The 22405-nt window shown below is 48.5% G+C and overlaps 2 protein-coding genes across 2 annotated transcripts in view; both read right to left on the bottom strand.

Moving 5' to 3' along the window:
• Positions 1-15570, bottom strand: part of LOC147259427 (metabotropic glutamate receptor 8-like) — a 95814-nt gene extending 80244 nt beyond the window's left edge. The window contains exons 1-2 of the mRNA XM_086209809.1: positions 14972-15570; positions 12666-13459 (exon numbers count right to left, since the gene is read on the bottom strand). Of these exons, the coding sequence (XP_086065935.1) occupies positions 12666-13208 (543 nt within the window). The 5' untranslated portion in view covers positions 13209-13459; positions 14972-15570. The remainder of the gene's footprint in view (positions 1-12665; positions 13460-14971) is intronic.
• Positions 15571-18371: 2801 nt separating this feature from the next.
• LOC147259426 (hyaluronidase sv-hya-like) lies at positions 18372-22025 on the bottom strand. Its single transcript, XM_086209807.1, has 4 exons — positions 21469-22025; positions 19507-20446; positions 19033-19122; positions 18372-18906 (listed from the first exon to the last, which is right to left on the bottom strand). The coding sequence occupies exons 2-4, from the start codon at positions 20425-20427 to the stop codon at positions 18484-18486; spliced, it is 1434 nt and encodes a 477-aa protein (XP_086065933.1). The 5' UTR covers positions 20428-20446; positions 21469-22025; the 3' UTR covers positions 18372-18483.
• Positions 22026-22405: the final 380 nt, after the last annotated feature.

Raw genomic sequence — 22405 nt, 5'->3', positions numbered from 1 at the left:
CGCATTGACATTCCCAAGGACAAGAAACAAAACAGGCTCAACTCCCACGGGAGAGGAGTCAAGTTCATTCAGATTCGCCTACAAAATAAGAGGAGGAGGAGAATGAGGACTGGAGGGAGAGGCCTTGACGAGAAGTCAGGCTGATTGAAAAGGAGGAACCAGAGGAGGTTTCTTTGGGCGATTAAGTAATAAAATGTACATTAGTGTGCAGAAGTACAAGTGAGAAAACTAGAAGCTTTGAGTGCCGCCACGTCAGTCGTGTCTGACTCAGTTCAGACAAGCATTCACGTGTTCACCTGAGTTGTCTGGTTGGGCTCCTGCGAGCTCTCAAACTCTAGTCCTCAGCAGGAGTAGAAGGGGAACCAGTGGAGGTCAGCAGAACCATCTAGGCTGCATCAACCACCCCACAGACAATCCTGGCCAGGACCCTCCAGAGGACAGCCCTCCAGAGGACAAGCACTGGACGCTAAGAGACAGTGAAAAAGAAGCAGGGTCTCACAGAGTTCAGGGACCCAACACAAGACTGTAGATCAAGTGGTCACCAGGTTCCCCGCATCCAGGGAACATAGTCCCATCAGTCTGGGTGATGACATGTTGGCCTGGCTCACCTCAACAGAACTGAAAAGGAAGGCCATCCCATAATATGCAGTCTAAACTTGTCATGCAAATCATCTGGTCGCATATAAACAATCTTTCTCATCCTGTCTTTTCTTTTTATTCATACTTTTTTGTATTATAGCAGAGTTTGAGAGATATAACTTAAAGTGTTAACGTAAGAGAGCTTTAAAGCAGAGTTTAATCCTCCTGACCATTTATGCTGTGTATGAAGCAGCAGGTCAAAGGTCAACATCTCTGGCCGGTGGCTGCTGTGAGTCACAGCCGAGGGTTTCTCCTCCTTGAGCGTGTCTTGAACCAAACCCAAAATAACCGTCGGAGGAGAGAGAGGATGGGGAACATTTATTCTTGTTGCATAAGCGGGAACCCACAGGGCACCCATCCACCATTCCACCAATCAGAGGCCGGTCTCCTTCCGTCTGTTAGTGACGCTTCAATTCATCACAGATGGCTGAACAGGAAAACACCGGAATTTGGAAAAAAACAAGCAGCTGCCTGGATGAGATGATAACGACATTTGAGAGACAGAGATCTGATCCCTCTGTCCTTGTCGATCTAACGTTTGTCTTCGTCCTCACAGAACCAGGAATTGATGACTCATGAACGTCCGTAGGATCATGCGGCATTTCATCGTCTCCCCCTCCACCGAGCGAACACGCCTGATGCAAAACAATGCAACAATGAATTTCCAGATCATGCCTGGTATAAAAGTGTCTTTCTGGTTCTGATGCCAACGCATCTCCAGTTCTCTGTCGCATCAACTTGAGGTCATTACAGTGAATGCACTGGACAGAAGACCTGGTCAGGTTTGGTTTCTGATTCCTGATTCTCCCAAAGCAAGAGCAGGATTCCAGTGACGCTGGAGCAGATTCTTACAAGGCTGAGCTGTTCTTGTCCTCGGACAAGGAAGCGACAGTGATAAAAGGTAGAAATTGTAGGAATTCCTGCAATTTGAAAATTACAAAAGGCCAAACTTTGATTTCCAGAACCGCTCGCTTAATGGAGCAGTCCTGGTTCTGACTGAAGCCGTCTGGTACCGGTCCTATGAGTTCTTTGATGAAGTTGGATCCAAGTAGAAGGTTTCACAGAACATGACCCTCAAGCACATAGTGGGGAGGACACTTCCCAGTGCAAGGCTCGTCAGGTTTGGTGCGGGGGCAGGTGGACCCACACACAGATGGTGAGCAGGTAGAAGGGACCTACCTCTACCTCGACCATATAAGGAAGCTAAATGAAGCTTACCAATGCAGGCTAATGAATTATGCTACAGACTAAGCGGAGGCTTATTTTGAGGAACAGAAATATTGAATTCTGTTGCAGGACTTCAGGAAAGAAGCGGCATTCCTGAGCTGGACCCGGGCATCAGGAATGTCCCTCACAGATGTCGTTTGGAGTCTTAAAAATGGATCTTTAGGGCAGCAGAGGACAACACAAGCCAACCTGACAAATGTTCTAAATGTGTGGTGACACAGGATTTTGCTGCCTTCTACTGGCTGGTCTGGCTATTAACGTCCGGCCATCAGACGCAAGTGTTGTGAGAGGGCCCTCCTATGGCATTGGACACAAAGGTTGAAGAGATCTTAAAAGGAGACCACAAACTCAAACTTAACTGTCTTTTCACCTGCAGGTGATTGTTCTCTGTCACTGGGATGCATTTCAACGTCACTTTCTGTCACTTGGAAACAAACACGGAATCATAAATCTTCTCTCATCTTTACGTGATAAAACGACATGCATCCGTATGAATGTGAGTCCTGGTGTTTCTCCGTGAGGAAGGATGATGGCTACTGATCAAACCAGCTGACCTCTGACCTTCCTCACCGCTCGGCTGATGATGTGCAGAAGTCACACTGACGCTGCAGCAGTCTGAAATTTCAGAATATTATCTGAACTCCTCTCTGACATATTTTATTCCCAAAGGGATCTGATTTCTGAGCCAGTGGCAGAATTGTGACCTTTACAGTCTGAACATCAACGAACCGCGAGCACAGAGACTGTAAATGTCTGAGGAAATTACAGATTAATCATCTCTGACACAGTTAAACAGTGTTCACCAGAGTTTACTAGTCTAGAGGTTAAAACGTTACAAAGACACAATTATCCAGATGTTTGGCTGATACAATAGCTTGAAACTAAAAATTCTCTCACACTTTCAAGTCATTCGATGCAGCTCAGATCCAAAGATTCAAGTCCCAGGTGGAGGCTCAGGTCGAACCTGACTCCAGGTGAAGTCTTAGGTTTACACCCCACAGATCAGAGCTGAGACACACGAACACCATCTCACAGGAACTCATGAAACAATCTGTTAGCACCACGTTAGCTGGCGGTGGTCTGATATCAAAAATGGTTTAAATCATGCGTCATCACCACGGAGAGACTTTGGGCTCAGGCCAGTCGGATCAACAGTGATGAGACATTACAGAATTCTTGGCATTCAATAGACATTGTAAGGTTACTCATTACCTTAAAAGGTAGTCAAACTTCCACTTCATACTGACACACACACACACACACACACACACAATGTATGAAATTTTGGTGTTTTTCCTTTCATAACATGTTTTTTACATGTGGTTCTTCCAGCTTTAAAATCTGTGGCTGAGACGTTGCTGAGGCTCTTTGTGAGTGTTGCCTTTTCCTCACACACATCCACACACACACACACACACACACACACACATGCACACGCATCTGACTGCTTATGGCCTGTTTTCAATTAGAAGATGTAGTATTGAAAACTAGGTGGATTACGAATTGAGGCCATCAAAATGAGCATAAAACTCAAAAAGCTTTATTAACACTGACAATAAAACCGTGGGGACGACGGCTTTAGACAGCTTAAAGTGGATGTTATTATCTGCCACGCTAATGAATTGCCACTGCAATGAGCAAATTCCCCTTGATTAGATTTTCATTATCCAGACTCTCCTCCATCACACACAGATTACATTTGTTAGCCGACAACAAAGCGATCAGGTAATTGAAACAGATCAGCCAGCATCTATTCTATAGATTGATACATTTTTAATAGGGGACGAGGCTGCTAAGGGGATGTTACACTGCAGCTGAGACTCAGATGTCGAGGTCACGCTGTACATTTATGACAGAAAGATGAGGCTCAGTTACACAGAGCCACAAAGAGACGTCTCATCAATTAACATCAGTGTCGGCACCCGACAGAGATCAAGCCTGACAACATTTGTTTAGAGGTCAGCTGAAACATATTTGAGTTAAGGCTCAGGTCATTAAGCCACAGACGAGTCTCGCCTCAGGACACTGGAGTTTAGTCCAACAAGTTCCTACTCTGAGACGACAATTAACGCCAGTTTCTCACCCCCTGCGTCGTTTGTTTACTGCCTGATGTTCATGCTCGTACTGTGTCTTCACCTGCCTGTATGCATCTCAGTCAGCTTCCTTCCTCATCATCTGCCTCTATCTGCGCTTGGGTCCTGCCGTCCTCACCATCCCTGACAGCAGGCCCTCCTTACACCCAGCAGATGTGTTTTTGTGATCGTATTTCAGTCAGATAGCACTTGACCACATATATTTGCACCTGCTGTTAAAACGCGTCTCCGGTGTCCTCCATTGAGATCTGATCCTGCTCTCTCCTGCTCAACTAAACATCAGGAATTCTTCCTCTTCTGCAGCACAATGACACGAGCCAAGAAAAAGACTTTTTCTGGATGGACTTTGGGTGGCACGGTGGAGCAGGGGTCCTCACTGTGGCCCCCAGCAAGAAGGTTGTGGGTGGAGCCCCGGCTGCAGCACGGGGTCTTTCTGGGTGAGTCTCCATGTTCTCCCTGTTCCTGCTGGGTTCTCTCTGGTACTCCAGCTTCTTCCACAGTCCAAAGACATCAAGAGGGACCAGGTTAATCCAGACTCTAAATTGACCGTAGGCGTGGCTGGGAGAGCCAATGGTTGTCTGTCTCTATGTGTTGGCCCTGCCATGGACTGGTGACCTGTCCAGGGGGAAGGCTGCTGGGATAGGCTCCACCCCCACCACCCTGAACAGGAGGAGAGCGAGAAGATGGAGGGATGGACTTCGTCATGCAGATAAGCAGAGGAGAAGGGGTTGTTATGCAGCTGTTTTGATTCTGGCTGTGCTCAGGAACACCGTTGTCCACTGGACAGTCTGGATGAGGGAATGCAGTCAAGACGATGGGAGACCATCGTCATGGAAACAATTATGGATGAAGAGTGGGAGTCAAACCTAACTCAAGGTGTGACTAGCTGTGGATAAGGAGGACTGATGAACTAACAAGACACAGGTGATCACTAAAAAGGGAGGGAAACAAAGACACGAGGGGAGTACATTTCAAAATAAAACAGGAAGTGACAAAGAGTTGGACTAAAACGCATTAAATCAAAACCCTTCACAAAACTACAAGTCCACCACTCAACCACTGAGACAGGTTTAGCAACGAAAACAAATCTAATGTAACCCTTTAGAATTGATCAAGAAGAATCCAGACCGCCTTGTGATTAATTAGTTAATCTTTTAATTGAGTGACAGCCAAACGTGATGAGAAATCATAAATTAACACGGTTGATTTTAGCTCTTCATTCAAAGCAGATTCTCCTTTCTTGATCTTCACATTTGTGCTTGTGTACATTGACAGGTAAATTGATACATGTCCCAGTTTCCTGTCTAGAATCAATTGAGTGTTTCAGGTTTACGATCTCAGCCGAGTTTCAATTAAGTTGAGTTAAAAGGCCCAGTTAATGTGAGAGTAATAATTAAATGCTTGGATGGAGTTTTCTTCAGTCGTCAAAGTCAATTACTGGTAGAAGTCAGATAGTCCATCAAGTTCACAGGCTCAGAGATGCAGCTACGAAATCATGACGTTAATTAATCCATACAAATTACTCTGAGTTTTGATTTGGACAAAAATCTCAGACTGAATCCTGGTTGTTTTTGACCTCCTGACCTTTTCCACCTGCCTCACAGACGATGTGTTTGTTCCTGAACCATCTGAACTGCCGCTTGTGTTCACTCAGAGCTGCCTGATATTAGCCACTGACACTTCAGATGGTGAAAAGCAGCCTCCACATTCTCAGTTCCTCAGAGTGTGCAAAGATCTGCCGCCTGAGAACTAAGTGAAATGTTTCCAGAGACCTCTGAAGCCTCCCGCCAAGACGCAGCAGCTTTAAATGCTCGTCCTGGTTTTAATCGCTTCCTGGAGTTCTTCCCTCCACCAAGGCGGTTGGGTGTCCCAGTCGCGTTTGTTTGTCTGTCAGCAGGATTACACAGAAACTACCCTGACAAAAGCTACAGGGTTTTAATCCGCTATTACTTCTTCATCCTAGCAGGTCGACCAGATCCTCTAAAATGTGCTTGACCCTCCTTCGGCACTTGGTGACTGGTCACTGTGAAGACTGAGAGGTTCCTGTGGCGAGGAGGAGCCATCTTTGATGACCATTGAACAGGAAACTGTAGTAACTGGCGTCACATGGTCAGACCTTTGATGAGCCTGGAAGACATTTACTGGCTGAATTTAAGCCATAATATGATAACGATAATAGCGCCACCTGGTGTTTACAGATGTAAGTATAATGGACCAAATGCTGGTACCATGTTATTTCCTCTGGCTGCACGACAGTAAACAGCGACACTCTTCTTCTGTGGTTCGAGGCTGATCTGCTGTGGAGTCCCCACGTCTCCTCCCTCTTTGGTACGATGTAGGAGGGTTCCCACTGTTTTCACTCGTCCCTATGTTATTTTCTCACCTCTCGTTTTTTATCTGGTGTTTCTGTTCGAGCCTGCAGCAAGCTCATAAACACAGACTCGGCGGTTGTGCCTCTCCCACGCAGGGATGGAAATATAACGCAGCAGCGTGAGTGACTGTCGCAGCGGAGCAGCTGCCTGAAGACCCAGCCAGGCTCCGATTGTGCGATGCTGTGTGGAAATGATGTGCATACATGATACCAAAAGCACTGAGAGCATATCACAGTTTTAGATAGAAGATCTCACCTCTGAAGGGGGGGGGGGGGGCTATTCTATCCAGCAAAACACCTCAGAATCCACAACAGACACAGATGATCAAGTGTCTGTTCTTAGAGGTGTGGCAACACTGGAGTGTGGTGGTAAGGTTTGTAAAACATTTTTAAAACAACAACAACCTCACTGATGGTGGCTCAAACAAAGTCCCCTCAACCAGGTGCAACCCTGGCACCTCAATGCACCAGGACCTCATCGCATCAGAGACTCAGGCCAGAGGAGCCGTGAACTTGGTACCTCTGAGAGAACTCATCCAAATTCGCCAAGAACGTCCACAGGGACTCAACTGAAAAATGTCACTGGTCAAAGTACAAGGTCGGTGTGACACACTCATTCTGAGGAGACATAACCAAAAAGTCTAGTTCTCAGTTGTGAATCTCTTTCATTCTAACGAAGAATACGGACCCCCGCCAACTCTACGGACCCTTCTGGCAGAGTCCTGACGCTCATCGCCGGCTCCTCCGTTCCTCTCAGGGTCACAAAGCTCCTACATTTCTCCTGACGTGACACAATTCTCCTCTTTTGTCATCATAGGCGGTTTCCAATAATGCAGCTAAACGCGATGATTTCACTTGTGTGAGTAAAACATGGACAGTGCAGAGAAAAGGAAGAATTACAGTTAAAGAAGTTGAACTCAACAGGAAATAATATTTGCCGTCATGAACAGAGAGGAGCCAAATGAGCTGTCATTCGTGGGCTGCTGTGTGTCCCTGATATCGCCACCCCCACTCCCCACCCCCCCAAAAAAAGTCATCTCAGGCTAATTTTAGAAAAGCCAAGATGTTGGGCTTTTCTGTCCTCATTAGGCTGGCCTCCCCTGAACATGCAGATCATACAGCTAATCACTAATTTAGCGTAGTGGAATGTGTTTGCTGCTAAGCACAGCCTCCAGATAGACTCCGCCTCCTCCACGCTCAAAGACAGCGAAGCGGCTGGGAGAAACTCTGCAGACCGCAAGGAAAATCAGTCTGAACTTTTAAACTGCATCCCAGATCTGAGGTGGAGAGACGCTGGCGAGAGCGTCACACAGAACATGTCTCCTCCACCACTTAGTGATGCTTCTTAAAGTTTTATGGCTGCTAATTTGTCTTTTTTTAGAGTGTCTGACCTCCTGATGTGGATCCAAATGCATAAAAGCTTCTGATTAAAGGTTCCCAGCTTTAACTTCAGCAGGTGACAAATGTGAATACTTGAAAACAGACTGGAAACAAGGACGCGCCATCTCTGAAGTTCTCAAGAGGTCAAGTCATTTCATGAGAGCTGTGTGTAGTTCTGTTTGTGAGACCAGAATGTGGACCAGAATGACTCACACCACCTCTCGCGAGTGGTCTTGACCCCTTTTAAAGTGAACTCTAGTGGTCTGATTGCAAGGACACTACAGTTCAACCCTGATCCAACCCAGCTGCAGGTACGTCAGAGAGCAGAATTCAGATGTAAACAGGAGGACAGGTAAGGTGACAGCGACCGACCCCGACGACCTTCTTGTTTGCTAAAGAAGAGGAGATGAAGTTCTCCTCCACAATGAAAGACTTCCGTAAGCACATCCACGGCTCTGCTCCTTTACACACGACTCACAAATGTATTTCAAAGCCTCCACACCAGTGAACGGGCTTCATATTCAGTATTGTCTGTCTGTCCGACTCTTGTTAAGCTGATATGTCAGGGACTTTCTTCATGTCTGGCTCCAATGTCCACAGGTACTCAAGAACCACCTGAAGACACACTGTGATCGTATGTCACAGGCAGCCTCCTCCTCTCTCTGTTGCAGCATCCATTTGCTCCCCACAATGCACTGGGGGTTTGTCCTATTACTTATATAAATTCTGTTCTCTCTTAAAAAAAAAAATAAAATAAAAAAAAAACCTCTCTAGACCCTCCAGCGGGTCCATGGTTTTGATCTGAAGACGTTTTAAAATCTTTTTTAACCTCAGAAAAAAAACAACTCTCCAAGTAGCATCGTGATGGGCAAAGTTAAAACTGCAGTACAGGCGAGTACACGCCAATTACGTCCACGTTCCTACGCAAGACGCAGTGTTTGGTGCTGGAACCCGCACGCCGTTGCTATGCGACCGAGACGCGCACCAGAAAGTTTTAGAATCAAGACCCGTCAGAATGAATCTTACCGTCCGTGAGGGGAAAGCGCTGGCTCTGGTTCCTCTGAGGAGGCGAGCAGAGGAGCAGCAGCGTGTGTTCCTCCTCAGGAGGACACGGGAGCTGGGTGTGTCCGGCCGGTCCGGGAGCTCCGGCTTCAGGACCTCCTTCTCCTTCCTCGCCGGTGCTGATTCGCTCCCGCCAGTTCACCCGCTGCCGCTGGAGCGGGCCACCGGGACTGCTTCAGAGCTTCATGGATGTTTGGTTCCAAGGTTCCGTCTGAGGTTCCGGTTTTATGGACCCACAGCTGAGAAGGTGACCACGTACACACACACGGTTCTCCCTCGGGTCCAGCTGAACTGGTAACCTGGTGACGGAGCTCGTCGCCGTTCCTTGCTAGCATTGGCAAGGAGCGCGTGCCGCTGGTCCGACTGCGCAGGCACGACGTAAAAGAACGTGACGACGTAGCGGCCTGACACCAGAAGGTTACAAGACCGACAACACTAACTGTGAGTGGACAGTTACAGTTCATGTATTTGCTTCAAACCCATTCTCTGTTGCGGCAGAACTCTCAGTTTCTAACGTTCTTGACTTGATTAACTTCATTTAAAAATATTCCCGGGATTCCTCCACGTGCCGCAGCTTGAGAAACTCTAGTCTGAGGTCTCCTTCATGGTTCTTGGACCTGTAATTTTCGATCAAATCAAACCCAACACCAGAACCCAAACACACAGCTGCTCCCCCAGGACAGGAGTCCAAAGGAGCAGGCGATCTCAGGTGGCAGCCTGGTGAAACCTGAGACTCTCCTGGCCTCTTCACAGGTTTTGATGGCATTTTTCTGACTGTCCTCCTGAAACCTGAGTGTTTTCTAGAGGTATAAAAAGAAAAAAAGTCAAGAAAACCTTTATTCCTCCGCTTTTGTAGCCAATTGACACGTGAAATTAAAACAAAAACAGTACTTAGACCTTTTATTTCTATGTTTAAGAAATTTCCTTTTGCATATTTTTCATTAAATATTCTCCAAAAACAACCCAGAAGACCACGTGGACATTGCATCAGCTCTCTAAGGTAGAACAGCCCCTTCACTGCATCAGGTCGAAACAGCTGGAGAAATCCATCCCGACAACAGACGTTTAGCTGAAACTCCATTCACTCCCGTTGTCAACAAAGCATCTGGCTGCACCGCTGCTGACAAGACAATTCTGTTTGATTCTCGCCACCTGTTCACACTGCTGAGGTCGACCTGCCGCGTCTCCATTCACACCTGCTGATGAAACACTTTACATTGACATCCATCTCCTCGACATCACTTTATCAGTCCGTCCAGGATTAAAAGCAGCATGGCACTCGTCTCCAGAAGGACTGGAGCAAGTTGGCACAGACAAAAAAGAGGCGAGATTAGAAAGTGAGAAGGAGATTTTGTTCCTCTCAGGGATCATTAATTACCATCCCGGAGTGAGCCTGAAGAGCTCCTCCACCATATCTGCCTCTGCATGTGGAAGTCTCCATCTGTGGAATCAGCCAAGATACTGCCAAGAGTTTTAATCTCGTCTTTTTCTTGGAGAGGATGGTCACACACACTATTTGTCATCCGCTGGATTTTTGCATCAAGGATTCAAGAGCACCAACGTCGCACTGCGTCGTTCGTATTCATCTTGTGCTTTTTTGAGTCTGACTTCTTCATGAATACCATTTTATCCAACACTTAGATATGAATTTACCTGCATGTAAATGTACTGGAACATCACCACATTCATCCTGTGATGAGAGCAGGCAAGATGGCCACCATCCGTCCGCACGAACTGGTAGTTTAATCCTTTAATAATCATTTTGTGGGAATAATATTAAAGACAGAAAGACTTAACATGACAAAATACTGTATAGATATTATACATTCACATGTGACGTTAGCCCCTCCCCCCCCCAAAAAAACAGGATCTCTCCTCCACTGGCATGAACGTCAAGATGAAGCTCAAAAGTCTTTCACACACAGGTCGTCATGTGACCGCACACGCTCGGGAGGTGATACCTACTCTGAGACAACCACTTCCTGTGCAGGCTACCATGTTTGAGCAGAGAGGAAGGGTTGACGTCATGTGAGCTCAGCTTTAGCTGCAGGTGACTGGCCCACCGTGAAAACCCTGACGGCAGCCAGATGCAACAAAATCCTGCAGTTTATTTAAGATCGTCCTCACCAGGACGGAGCAGCAGAACCGTGACAGGACAGTGCGACACCACCGGACGACCAGGATGAAGTCATGACACAAAGATTAATAAACAGACTGCCATGATTACGTGGTCACAAAGAATTTAACTGAGCAATTTCAGCTCTTCCTGGAGGGCTTTGTTTGACAGTGTGGGACTCTGAACCAGCTCTGATGAGGGCCTGACAGACCAAAAGCGTGGAAAATCAAGTAAATCCTGCAGCTGATGCCACAATTGTAGCCAGTATGAAATGGATTTTTGAGACTGGCATCGGATTGGGATTGAGACTACATGAGCAGCATTCATTTTATCGTGGTTGGGATGCGGCCAGTAGGGGTTATCGGTCAGGGTCCGGCGTTGACTGACCAAGTCGCTTCCTCCAGCGAGCTGATTCCTTCATGTCAGTTCATGGAGAGCTCACTTTCCTAAATGGAGGCTGGGGATTAGAGAAACTTGATTTCCCAACTGCATTCCTCCTGCAGAATGCCAATTTCTCTGTCATTTATATGGAAAGCTTAATCTGAAGAATGCATGTGCATAACAAAAGACTGCAGATGTGGAAATCATCACCAGTAAAAGGAAATTAGTACATAAAGACACACAGTCTCATATTTGAAACACTTCCATCAGAAGTCGGACAAAATGACACAAAGGCTGTCTGGGCTTCAAAATGATTTGGTTTGCAGAGTGAAAACATTTGACATTTGTCAGATGCAGACGTGTTTGCTGGGAGGCGAAGCTGTTCTCTGTCTGCACGTGTGTCCTCTTGATGTCTGCGCTGACATCCACGCTCCGAGAGACAGAGCAGGAAACAATACAGAGATCCACACTTCCATAACAGGACCAGATAAAAACTAGAGTGCATTCCTCTGCAGAGGCAAACGCTGCCAAACTCAATTTGAATATAAACTTCTATTTTGTTGTTGTTGTTGTTGCATAGATAAACAGATCTGGGCCAAAAGTCTTCTTCCACGGCTCTTGCTACACTCCTTCACCAGATCTGGTGAAATTGGCCTTGTAATAATTCTGCTGACAGGCAAACAAACAAACAAACAAACAGATAAACACCGCCAAAAACATGTCCTACTCAGCAGAGGTTCACAACCTTTAACTCGCACTTCCTTTTTTAGCCTACGGAGGGCAGACCGGTTTATCATCATCATGTTGAACTTGTTCCCAAACAATAGCTTATCGTCCATTTCCAGCTGCGTAAAGTTACGCAGGAATGAGTCCTAAAAGCCAGAAATGTGTTAGCACGGTTGAACGTCTGCTTCCCTCTAAAACGACTCAAAGACATTTTAACATTCATCAAGTGGCGTCCATTAGTCGAGAGGATCCTGATGACTCTCATCAAGCTTTGTTCACCACAGAGACAAAACCCAACAGAAGAATCTCACTAGCTTTTGTTGGAGGTTGCTCCCTTGCAGGCTGACCTTACTGGACAGGAGCAGCAGCTCCGGGGCAGTATTATTGTTCGTTTAGGGTCATGCTCCTGACCACCTGGTAAATACAGGTCCAATATTCACCCACTTTTGGCTCAGTTCTTGTTCTCCACCAATTAATATCTGCCTCTGGAGCCAGTGAATGCTCCACTATGTTCACAAGCTACCTGTGAATTGTGTTGGTTTCACGTTGAGCAGGTCAAGCATGACACAATGAAGCGGCGAGAGTCAACAGTACATTAAAGTAGCAGCCGGGCCACTGACCTGGGAGCCGGTTCAAGTCACAAGTGTGTCACCAAACAGCATCCCCTTACCTTAAATAGTCGCAGGATGTTGGCCACCATGATTGAAACAGAGCTGGACGATGCTCCAATCACGCCAACAACCTTATCCGGCTTGGCGAAGATGGGCGGATCTCCATTAGCGCAGCGGACATCAGAGCCGTCCCTCTCGATGAGCGCCTGGACGAAGGTGAGCGACTGTTCCAGGGCGTAGGTGTCACGTGAACACGTGTCCAGGATGCGTGCCCCGAGTGTCACATTGGGAAGCAAATCCGGGTCCTTGTTGATGAGGTCAATGGCAAACAGCATGGCCTCCAGCCGGTGAATGCCCTTCTCCTTCTTCAGCTCGCCGCAGGGCACCCCCCTCTCACCACGGGCATGCACTGGGAACAGGCCGCCCAGAATGATATCGCCATCCAGCCGGATAGAGTGGGCGTACTCCTGCTGGGGCTGCTGGGAGTCAGTAAACACTGTAGGCTTTTGGGAGGCGGAGCCTAGCAGCCAGCAGCTCTTCATCATCAGCAAAGTGAGGAAACAGCAGCCCGTGACAGCTGGGGGCTTCCAACCCCTCGCCATTTTGCAGTGAGCAGAGCTGCAGGGACAGGAAGCTGTGGTTTGATTGCACAAGTATCAAGGAGGCGGCTGAAGAAACAGCACGTGGCGAGGTTGTGATGGACGCAACCATGGAGTCCCCCCCGTCACCGAGGGCTGGGTCAACCACGGCGGGGTGCCCCTCTAACGAACACCGGAGGTTTTCCTGCAGCGCTGTTGTCAGACATTCCTGTCTGAGGCAGCAGAGGTTCGCCTGCCTCCTGAAACCTGTTGGACTTCCACACAGATGAGAAAATAATCAATACATAGACATCTGAAGCCTTAAAGAGGCAGCAGCTTAGCTCCACCCCCTCCCAAACAATTCACTTTCAATGCAAACGTCAGAGCCCATCAACACCCGCTTCTGCTTGTTCCCTTAGCAGCCAAAAGCAGGACGTTAGCAGGTCGTCGGCCAATGGCAAAAAGGATCAGAACCGCTGTCAGGTGATGACAGCAGGATCTGTCGTCCAGAATATCGCCAGATGATGTGACCCCCCGGTACGTGGTGAGACCAGGTACCAAGTACAGCACCACTGGGAGAGCTTGAGTCGATATCTGATAAGTCTTCTGCTGCCAAACAATAATACCGATTGTGATTGGTTCTCCAGGTGATGATGCTGCCAAAACCAAACCAGAAAAACAAAACAATACAAAATGGCTTCTCCAGAGGCAGTGAGCGCAGACGCTGGTAGGATAATCAGTTGACGCAGAAACAGACTCACTAACAGCGATTAACAGTGACTTTCCTCTTCTATCAGCTAGATTTGGGATGTCATGATGTGACGCTGATTGGTTGAAGGAGCAGCTCTGTCAAGGTGGAAGCTCCGCCCCCTCAGCCGACGGGGGGGGGGGGGGGGCTGCTGGAGCTGCGGAGCTCAGGTTTGAGTCGGCGGACCCGGATGTTCTCACCAGCGACTCCCTGTGACTCCTTGATGACAGGTCACGCTGAAGGAGAGCAGGATTTGCTCTTCAGCGCTCAGGGGAGTGGGAGGAGCTTCGTCATGGCCGCAGGCAGGTGAAGCCTGTTTCAGCGGTTGTTGTTTCAGGTCTCCTTTGGAAAACTGTTCATTTATCCTTTAATCCAATTTTACACCTATTTCTTAGACAGATGAACCGCATCTAAACCCCATTAAGAGGAGGTTCACTGGCGTAATACACCTCCGGACCCCCCCCCCCCCCCCCCCGACCGGCCTCGAACCCGCGTCGGTCCTCACAGAGATGGCAAAACACGCGCGTTTCATCACAGCGAGGCGCTCCCGCAAAGTGTTGCGCGCGCGCGGCTGCGCACGCCAACATCCATTGTGAAACACGCGGGCGCACGTGATACAGATTCACGTGCGCGAGCCCAGATTTTACGCATTAATGAAATGCACGCGCCCCCTGCAACAATCTGACATTCACGAGTGCGCAGGAAGACTTTAGTTTGTTAAACACACACACGCGCGCGCGCGCGCATACGCACACACACGCTCGCACACGCATACGCACACACACTGACACACAGCACGACTCAAGATGCGTTCCTGCTGAAATCAGACAATTATAATCTGAAACCAAGACGCAGAATGATTGACAGTCGTTGATTGATTGATTGATTGATTGATTAAAGTATGGATGGGATTTTAAAGAAGAATGGAGGATGAAACGATGAAAGCTCTTATATAAAAAAAGCAGGTTATACAGCATCAGATCTTGAAGTTAAAAGGGCTCGTGGTGCATTTAGGAATGGAGATGTTGCGTTCAGGTACCTTTTCTCCGCGCAGCAGGTGCAGGTGTTTCCCGTGTGAGTGTCACAGGTCCGACAGATGTTTTCCGTCTCCAGCTGTTTGTCACGTCACACAAACCTGAGCCTCATCCCTCCGCCTGGACTCCCAAGCATCAGCATCAGTGCAACAACAAAAAGAACAACAACAAAAAACCCAAAACAAAGTAAATCCACTTTTCTGCTCCGGCGGGGTTGAATTCCTCCACACGACTGCTGGCTGGCGCGCGGGCACCTGCTGGGTCGCCTTCCCGACCCTCGGCAGCAGATGCAGCTCCCCTCCCACCTCCTCTCACGGGCGAGTGTGTCGCACTGCCCTCCGCTCCTCATACATGTTCACACCACACGACTCGCCCCAGAGTGCGCGTTGCAGCGCGGCTCCCCTGCGTCACACGACGTACCGGAGGCTCTCCGGGTTCATCACACCAGCTGAGTTCCACCTGATGAGGGGTCATCAAGTTCTACAGGGGGTCCCGGGTCTGAGCAGGGGCAGCATGATCCAGGAGGACACGGAACAAGTGCGTCCAGGCGGGTAGGAGGGACGCGTGTGTGACTCCCGCAGTCACAGATGAACTTGTGGGGGCTTCATCGGAAGGAGATGTGAGGAGGAGACGCTGTTGGTGGAGGGATGGCGCCCCCCAGCGGCCGGGCTCGGCCGCGACGCACCGCCAGCCGCAGCGACCCCCCCCCCCCACACACACACACACACACACACACACACACACTCAGCAAGAAAAGAACCCCAGAGTTGTAGCTGCACTCACTGAAGAACTCAAAATGTTAAAAATGAAAAGGATACTTTGAAAAACACAGTTAGTGTCGTTCTTGTAACCTTCTGGTGGGGGACCGCTACGTCGTCACGATCATTTACGTCGTGCCTGCGCAGCCGGACCGTTAATTAAGCGGCACGCGCTCCTTGCTAATGCTAGCAACGAACAGCGACACCAGGTTACCAGTTCAGCCTGACCCGAGGGAGAACTGGGACCCCGGCGTGTGTGTACGTGGTCACGTTCTCATAACCTCAGACGGAGCCATGGGAGAGAAGGTCCTGAAGCCGGAGCTCTCGGACCGGCCGGACCCCCCCTTCTACCGTGTCCGCCTGAGGAGGAGCACACACTGCTGCTCCTCTGCTCGCCTCCTCAGAGGAACCAGAGCCAGCGCTTTCCCCTCATGGCCGGTAAGATTCATTCTGACGCGTCTTGATTTTAAAACTTTCTGGTGCGCGTCTCGGTCGCATAGCAACGGTTTCAGTACATAGCACACACAAACTCACGAGCTCATGAATATTCAGTCCATGCATTTGTTACCTCTTACCCTGTGGGGGGGGGGGGGGGGGGGTGGAGCCTATCCCAGCAGCCTTCCCCCTGGACAGGTCACCAGTCCATGGCAGGGCCAACACATAGAGACAGACAACCATTGGCTCTCCCAGCCACGCCTACGGTCAATTTAGAGTCTGGATTAACCTGGTCCCCTCTTGATGTCTTTGGACTGTGGAGGAAGCTGGAGTACCAGAGAGAACCCAGCAGGAACAGGGAGAACATGGAGACTCACCCAGAAAGACCCCGTGCTGCAGCCGGGGCTCCACCCACAACCTTCTCGCTGGGGGCCACAGGGAGGACCGCTGGCGTGGTTAGCGGCTCCATTAGAACCTCAGTGAGTAGCAGCGCTAAGAGGGAACATTGGACTTTGATTCACCGCAGAGACATGAGAACTGATATTAAAGCAAACGGTTCAAAAGAGGAAAACAAGATCAATACGAAGAGCACTTGAGCAGGTCTATCCATGCGTCTTTAGTATAAGAGACTTGGCAAAGATGGCTACCGCTGAAGTGCTGCGTGATGTGAGAAAGGAATCGACAGCCATCCTGAGACCCAAAACAACTGGAGAGACTGCGCTGCGGATGGAGCTTCCACGGTTGGAGTGTGAGTGCTGTGTGTGAAGAACGTGATGAGAACCTTCAGAGCCCTGAGTAAGATCATCTCTTTAGTTATGCTAATGAAGTGTGGTAAAGCTAGCGAGGTGCGGAGGCTGGCTAGCAGCACCAGTGAGCCTCTGTCAGAGCTCAGGCTGGCTGCTTTTATCACCAACCCAAGCCGATGGACATGTCGTCGCGGTGGGGGAGATGACGTCTCACTCTCCACCTCTTCTTGCTCTGCCGCTGAATGCTTTTTTCCCCCCAACATCCATATTCACTCTCTCGTCATCCCAGTGGGTGACGGAGGGGAAAGAATAGAGCACTGATTTTGAGTTTGCAACAAATTATTCAGACTCCATAAGGAAAGCCAGGTCAGGTCCGCTTTAGCAACAATGTTGCAATTGTGGCTGATGGCCGTGGCGATTTTCATCATTCTGCAATTTACTATATGAAGGCCCAGAATTTCAAGGCACAGAGATCCGGGGAGCCCCCGATGCCCCGGCGTCACGAGGCGCCTGTGTGTGACAATGTAAAAAAATACCTGCTGCCTCACCAAAGGTCTTTTTTTTTTTTTTAAGGTTTATTCTAACAAGTTCTCACTAAAAGCAATTTAATCAAAGTTCATGGTGTTTGGTGGCAATTGCGACATAAAACTGAATTTAAATGGACTTCAGATTGAAAGAGTTTATGAAACCAGATTTCAGGGAGTGACCATGGAGCCTGCTGAGAACCTCAGAGTGAAGCCAAGGGAAGTGAGCCAAATCCAAAGTGATGACCCATGAAACAAGGGACTCTGAATAAGAACTGTCTGCATTCATTGTCCTCTTCATGTTTAAATCCTTATGTAACATTGTGCTGAATCATGGGGTGACACACAGAAAACAAACACACACCCAACATTTAAACTCCAGAAAAGAAGTCATGAGCGGGATATCGTGAGTCCACCACTTCATTCTTCACTGATCGATTTGGGGTGAAACGATCTTTATCTTCTGGTTGTGTGAAACCAAACTAAACGATTTATTTGAATAATCGATGGTATTCCAGCCAGACGGCGTCTCTGGTCAGAGAGAATCTTACAGCCTTGTGAATTCACCTCCTCCGCATCTGAACCAGAAACAGAATTGGACCTGATGGAGAGTTACTTCTTTGACATGTTGACTCTCAAGGCAAACGCGCATTATTGTACACGTTTGTCCTCACCTTGCGCCAGGTGTGCTCATGGGCTCCACGCACTTTTTTTCTCCTGCCAGAACTTGAGTTAACTACATTGCATTTGTCAAACTAGGGTCAAATAAATTGAAAAAGACAAGACAAGAAGAAAGATAGCCTCCTCCCCTCTGGCTGACTGCTAGTTAGCTTCGCTGGATTGGAGGTGTTAGCATACCACAGTTTGACTGCTCGCTAACTGGCGCAGCACAGAGGTGAGGAGAGTCTTAAGGAAGGATGGCAATGAAAGCTCATTTCTCCAAAAAGTTGGCAAGTTCCTTTAATAACAAATCACATAAAATAGAAGTTGCGTACAAAAGAACCGAGCTGGTGACACACTGTCATCTCTTTAAATCACAATGTCTCATAAATATTTACATCAGAACTTTCAGACAGAGTAGAGTCACTGTCACCACGACGAGATGCGGCTCCACCACTCGCCACCCGGCAGACCGACTCCTCGTGGTTTTGACGGCCTCCTGGAGGACGTTCAGTGTCAGGACCTCCCGGCACGACTCCTCGCTGAAGCACATGCAGTCGAAGCTCCGGTCAAACCATTTGACATCATCCTGCGACAGTCCGCCCATCACGGTGAGTGGGCCGCTGCGTTCACGCCGCTGGATGCTGTAACGCCGCGAGTCCAGGTGGAGGAAGACGTCTTCATCCCAGCGCTTTCTCACACAGCGACCTCGGCCCTGGCAGAGGGCCTGGCTGCAAAGCCTTGTTGCCGTGGAGACGTTGAGGATGTAGGGGTTCATGACCCGGTCCAGATGACGACGAGCATCAAAGCAGGAGTCCTACAGAACAGTGGAAATTTCAGTCAGTTGCAAAAACTGATCAAATGAAAGTTTGTGTCTTCAGACTTTCGTGACATGGCTGTGTCTGATGAAACAAACAGGTTCTACACATTCACGGAAAACCACCTCTGTGTCAGTGACGTTCATGTCTCCCCAGGAAACCACGCCAGCCGCACCCAGAGCTGCAGCCTCTCCAACGGTGTTGACCAGATCGAACTGCAAAACAACAGACAGCCAATCAGGCATCACTGATGTTTTTCCCTGTCCTTTTATGGAGTTGGGTTTTGTACAGTTGGTCAGACGCTGCACGTGGTCGTCTGTGGAGGAGCTCGACGGCTCGCGCCCCAGAGCCGCCGCTGCTGCTGCTGTATTTACTGCTACGTTAAATCCAGCCATAAGTTTTCAGCCGCTTCACTGATGTCAGCGCGTGGAGGAACTGAACTTTTCACCTTATCCCTGAAGGAGGCACAGACCCCCTCCTGAAGGACAAGCTTGGGCTGCTTGTTCCTCTACATTAAGAACCTGGAAGCCATTGAGAGAATCTCCGGCAAAGGGATGAATGTGCATGCAGCCTGGGGAGGACCGCTAAGTGTGTCTGACCTCTGACATGTAGTCGTCCACACTGTCCTTGTACACAGGACGGATGTAGGCATAGATGGGTGTGGGATAGGAACTGTTGGGGAGCATCGACACCCTCATGGCCTCCTGGATACGATGGCGGACAAACATTCGTGCTTGTCGAGAGTCTCTGAGCACCAGCTCCAGGTAGATGGAGGGAAAGAGTGCGGTGGACTCCTTCCAGAGCCACAGAAGCTCGTCGTTCCGGTCTTTCTCAATGGGGGGGCATTCCCCAGTGAAGCCAGCCATGTCCTGGTTGTAGTCGTAGTTGTAGCAGTCAGGGTACAGGTAGTAACCCCAGAGCCTTTTGGGCCGCAGCTTCTTCCCGATGCGAATGGATCGGAGGAAGTACTTCTTGGCGGCGCGTTCAAACACAAACTTCGCCCGATCTTCTGCCTGGTCATCGGACAATGTCGCATTCTTCCTCTTGACTGTTTCGATGGATATCTGTCGGTAGATGTCTTTACTGCCCCAGTTTCGGATCCACTGTGGCCTCCACTCCTCAAAGTCAAGCACAGCAAGGCCCGGCTGGTTGACAGGAATGTAGTACTCGATGTCGTCTTCGGCCAGCTCGTGGTGCTCCTGCAGGTCTACGAGTTGCGGCAGGCCCTCATCATACATCTCACCGGTGTCTTCGTCCACGAAGGGGAAGATGCCAAAACGGTCAGTGTAGAATATGGAGATGCTCTGGTTGGTAGCCGACTTCAGGGTGCTGCTGACAAAGTGGAAGTAGGAGAGGTCGAGGGGCATGCCGAAGCGGATGTCGCACAGCTCGGTCGGCGCGTTCCACATGAACAGGAAGGGGTGGCGTGGATGGATGGGAGGGTCTGTCCTCGGTAAGGCCCAGCTGGAGCACAGCAGGCCCAGCGTGAGGGAGGCACACAGCAGCTTTACTTTCCTCATGTTGAATGAGGAAACTGACCTGTGAGGACAAGGAAACCGTTATGAGATAATGGGAGAGATTTTAGTTGTTTTAACTCTGTAATGACACAATACTGCATGTTCAAGTCTAAAAATAAGTCAAGGAGAAACTTCAGCAGATGATTGAATGCTGTGGTTCCTGGGGGCCTGTGGTGCAGCACCAGGCCGACTTGGAGCACCTCAGTCAGGCAGAGGAGGAGGACGGAGGCACCAGTGGTTTGGGGGAACTTGTAGCCCCAGCAGGCCAGGTTCTGTTGTTTGTTTTTGATATTTATAATATCAAATCAGTTGATGCTTAAAGCTCAAAATGCATTTAAAAAGAATGTTGTTTAAATAAAAAGGAATAGGTTTTTTTTAAAAAGAGGCTTTGTTCTTTTTTCAGATGTTTTTTTTTAATCACAATACAAAATATTCTAGGTCTTGAAAATAAGTAACAATGTTCAAAATTGCTGGAGGAGCCTGGCAACTAGTTCACCTGTTGAACCCGAGTCCATCACCTCAGTTCATGAGTTTATTGTTTCCATTTTCCATCTTGTTTTTGTGAAGTATTTTATAACCGTACGAACATCTCGTGGTTGTCTATTATTTGTATCTTCGTCATGGTGTAAACAGATCAAGGGTCTTTTTTTTTTAAAGCCAATAAAATCTTATTTGGGGAAATTTAATACTGTTGACTGTATTGATAGAATATTTCTCTTTTTACAAGAATTAGAAACATTTCTAAATAAATATACAGTAAATATGTAATTTTGTACTTATCTGTTCATCTATATTTGAGTGTTAGTGGTGGTAAAAACACTCAGAAATGTCTTCTAAATATTCTTTTTACAGTCTCACAGGATCAAGTTTCACACACTTGACCGTCAGCGTCTCTGACAGACTTTTACAGTTTTATCTTTACGGTGTCACAGGATCTGGTGATGATCCGTCTGACAGGTCGACCCCATAATGTTGAGGTTAAACTCCCAGAAAACCAGTAAACCTGAATGAGTCGGTTGATTGAGTCATGAACGCATCACCCACCTGCTCTCAGGGTCCACCTTCCCGTTCCGTCCGTGAGTCCTGAGATTACTACTTGTTCGTGGGAACTCAACTCTTCTGGAAGTCTAATAAACTGGCAGGAGCTTTTGAAACACAGGCGGATCACCTGTGGAAACTTGTCACAAAGGAGTGATCGCCAGCCTTGAGGTGTGAGGCGTTTTATTGGGAGGTCCTGAACTTTTCCAGGCTGAAGTGAGAGTCCCACCCCCTCGCCTGGAGGGAGATATCCGAGGAAGCTCGGCAATGAGGACAATGTGTGGACGCACAGACGCTCGCTGTCCAGACATGCGAGGAATGAGAAGCAGATTGAACTTGGTCATCTGTGGTTAATGTTGGGTTTCAGGAAATTCACCGGATTTCATCACCGCAGTGCTGAGTAACGCGGAGGAGAAGTCGGGTTGTGACCCACTTCTCTGCTGCTTCAACTCAGACGACTAATTGTTGGTTTTGATTGGATTGGAGCAACTTGTCCTGCAGTGTAGAAGAAAGCGAACCGAGCTCAAGATCTGATAGAGACTGGGCACAAAAGCTCACCTGGACTAACGAAGCAATGACCAACAGGTGGTAACAGGTGAGGAGCTGATTGGCTACGGGAGGAACAAGGGGATGCAGCACAGCAACGGACAGGAAGTGAAGATAAAATCTGACGTGTGCTGACAGTTCTTGCAACAGATGTCTAACACAGAAAGTCTTATTTACTACCTAAATATTTTTTCTTCAATACAGCTGCATGGCGAGGCCCCTTGAGTTACAAGGAATGTCAGCAGCTGAAAGACAGACATGAGTTAAAGCTGCAATTCATCTCACTAATGCGTGTCCGGGCCTCGGCACACCTCCACGGAACGAACAACTGAACTCTTCCTGCTATGACAAATCAAGTAGTCAGAGATAAAACTGGGGATTCACACTCGCATGAGCG

This window comes from Aulostomus chinensis, chromosome 7 (assembly GCF_037954235.1).
Source record: "Aulostomus chinensis isolate RoL2024-O1b breed Wild chromosome 7, RoL_Achi_v1.0, whole genome shotgun sequence".
Taxonomy (NCBI): Eukaryota; Metazoa; Chordata; class Actinopteri; order Syngnathiformes; family Aulostomidae; genus Aulostomus; species Aulostomus chinensis.
Note: the sequence above shows the minus strand (reverse complement) of the source record. Positions and strands in the feature narration are given on the sequence as shown.

Bases quoted from the DNA above. Each gene is read 5' to 3' on its own strand.
- LOC147259426 (XM_086209807.1), bottom strand. From the start codon at position 20,427: ATGAGGAAAGTAAAGCTGCTGTGTGCCTCCCTCACGCTGGGCCTGCTG. The intron at 19,123-19,506 runs GTCAGACACACT...GTTGTTTTGCAG, and splicing joins TGGACGACTACATGTCAGAG to TTCGATCTGGTCAACACCGT. The intron at 18,907-19,032 runs GTGGTTTTCCGT...ACTGTTCTGTAG, and splicing joins TGAACGTCACTGACACAGAG to GACTCCTGCTTTGATGCTCG.